This window comes from Magnolia sinica, chromosome 18 (genome assembly GCF_029962835.1).
Source record: "Magnolia sinica isolate HGM2019 chromosome 18, MsV1, whole genome shotgun sequence".
Classification (NCBI taxonomy): domain Eukaryota; kingdom Viridiplantae; phylum Streptophyta; class Magnoliopsida; order Magnoliales; family Magnoliaceae; genus Magnolia; species Magnolia sinica.
Genome location: NC_080590.1, coordinates 18,988,415 through 18,991,180, shown reverse-complemented (window position 1 = coordinate 18,991,180; position 2,766 = coordinate 18,988,415). Strand labels below are relative to the sequence as shown.

Below are 2,766 nucleotides of genomic sequence, written 5' to 3'. Positions count from 1 at the left end.
GTAACTAAGTGACATCACTTTAGTAGCAAGTCTTGCTACTCAACCCGCGTGCTGCATCCACAAATGGAAGGAAGGGGATGGAATGCGTTGTGAGTAACTTAGCGTACTGAGTAAACTCTGTACGGTGTACTGTGATTTATGTATTTTATCCGCTCTGTCCATCAATTTTAGCACATAATTTTAAGGCTTGAGACCAAAAATGAGGCACATACTATGTTTAAATGGTCCACACCGTAGGAAACAGTTGAATTGATTGCTTACCATTGAAAATTTCTTGAGGGCTACAAAAGTTTTAGATTGATTTTATATTTATGTTTTCCCTTCATCCATGTCTTTATGATCTTATGAACAGGTTGTATGACAAATAAACATCACTGTGGGGCCTAGCAAGGTTTCAACGGTGGAAATCATTATCCCCACCGTTTACTCTGTTATGATCCACTTGATATTTAGATATATTTCAATTTTGTGTTCAACCCCTTAAACTAGATGGAAAAACGAATGGACGGTGTGGATAGACTACATACATACAAGGTGTGCTCAACTAAGTTTACTCAGTACGATAAGAGCATGCTATACAGAGTACGCAATCCGATTTTCAAATGGAAACCGTCCAACGATTCAGTTAGACTTTTCGTGAAATGTAATTTTTTAAATATATTTAATAAACTGCTGACGTGGCACTTACAGTAACGTTGACCAATAAAAAAGCTGGATTCAGCCGCTCACTGTTTCCACGAAACAGAGGATCCGCACTCAAATCTCTTTCCCCGAAATGACCATGCCTACTGTCGCAGACCCTGACTCAGTCAACAGTTTCGGCTCGACAGTCGGCTCCAAGAAGTTTCGGTTTATTTTAACATAGTCCGCTGGAACACGAGAGCCACCAAAACATTGTGTGCACCTCTGCAGTCATCTATACGTGCCTACGTGGTATTTGGAATATCATCTGGCCATGCATCATATGGACCCCATCCCCACCATTCAGATGACCTGACCCCACAGTCTAGGCCAGTGCACTCAACACACGGACGTTCAATCTAAGCATTGCCATTTTTTTAAACCATCCATTCTTTTACTATGTGTGCCTCACCAAATTCAAGGGCTTGAGTTTCACTCACATCTGCAGAGATTGCACATGATTACGGGTGTTTTGTCCCACCTGATCTCCTCCCTACACCTGTACTCACAAGCACTCCTCCAATTCAATACCTGTAATCCTGATTTATTCATGTGTGTATCCATTCCTTCTAATTGATGGTCACTTTCACATCCAACAGGGTCTAAACCAAACCATTCTCTGCGGCCCAGACCAAACGAACGGTTCTGATTAACATGCACAGCAGCAAGACTCATGTATGGGCTGGCATCCTGGCTACGATAAAAGGGTAGCGCGCGGACTATCGCCATGCCAACAACTTTCTAGACTCGTGTACAACTTTCCAGACTCGTGTTCCAATAAGAAACTACAACGTCCCTTCTACCCCCGTTCTTATCACATTCCATCCATTCATAAAACCATCCATATATATCTTACATTTTATTCTTCTCAACACACACAAGGAAACATGGAGAAATCTCGCTCACTTGATATCACAGCCATCTCTGCTGAGGGCCTACGAATTGGCAGCCGTTCCATCAAGAAGAACGTCTTCATGACCGTCCGAACCGACTCCCAGAACTACCAATCCACCAACGTCGATCACAATAGTGGGAGCTACCCTACGTGGAACGAGAAGCTCCAGCTGCCATTGCCACCTAATGCTCGATCAATCGCCGTCGAGGTACTTTGCAAGACGGTGACCGGATTGAAGACAGTCGGGAGCGTGAATATTCCCATATCGGATATCACAGAAGACTACTTGCCCGCTTCTCGGCTTCACTTCCTTAGTTACCGTTTGAGAGATCCAGATGGACAGCCAAACGGGATCGTCAATTTGAAAATTAGGATGGTGGGCCCGGATTACGTCCACCAGCGAACGCCACCGTTGTTAGCGAGGCAGAAGTGTTCTGATGGGATTGCAATTGGGATTCCTGTGCCTTACGGTTACAGAGTTTAGTAACTACAATTTGGTTGCAGGAGAGAAATCATTTGATCTAGTTCAGATCTTCCTTTCCTCTTCTTTTAGGTCCTGTGATCATCTTTGATGGACCATGGTGCGAAAATTGCACCTAGATGAGGGTTGGTAATGGACAAAATAGAGAGAGCCCAAAAATCCACGGTTGGGATTAAGCAATTTTTGTATCAGAGTCCATTATGTTGGGGCCTTGTTTTATGTACTTCCCAAAAATTGTAACAAAATATTTGTAACCTCAATTAAGATCGTTTATTCAATCAGCAAATCCATTTTCCATCAATCCAATCTAAAATAGTGATTCACTCACTTCATGTGACTACTTGAAATAGTGACCTTTTACTTCTATGTTTTTCTTCTTTGAACAAGTACATCTTGACTAGTGCCTAAATTACATTTCTAAGGCTGCTTACAAATCTGTGGATGTGTTTGCTTGGAGTAGTTCTATGAAATCATTTGTAGGAGAAAATATATTTGTACATAAAATTTTCCTTTGGAGGGTTTTATTACTTCTTGGAGACTGTATGCTAGAAGCCCTTTAATTACATTTCTTATAGAAAACCCTTGATTAGAAGAAAAAAAAAACCAAATAAACAGTATTTTTCTAATGTATATAGTTTGTAGTGCTATGTGTACTCTGTGGAGTGGTTGTGTGATTTTAATTTAATCTTCATTTGCTCAGAGTGTCAAA

General features: G+C 41.4%; 1 protein-coding gene across 1 annotated transcript; it reads left to right on the top strand.

The window, feature by feature from the left end:
• Window positions 1-1,541: 1,541 nt before the first annotated feature.
• Window positions 1,542-2,384, top strand: LOC131233535 (BON1-associated protein 2-like). Its single transcript, XM_058230292.1, has one exon. It carries the CDS (start codon window positions 1,569-1,571, stop codon window positions 2,058-2,060), a length of 492 nt encoding a protein of 163 aa, XP_058086275.1. The 5' UTR covers window positions 1,542-1,568; the 3' UTR covers window positions 2,061-2,384.
• The last annotated feature ends 382 nt before the right edge of the window (window positions 2,385-2,766 follow it).

Bases quoted from the DNA above. Each gene is read 5' to 3' on its own strand.
- LOC131233535 (XM_058230292.1), top strand. From the start codon at position 1,569: ATGGAGAAATCTCGCTCACTTGATATCACAGCCATCTCTGCTGAGGGC.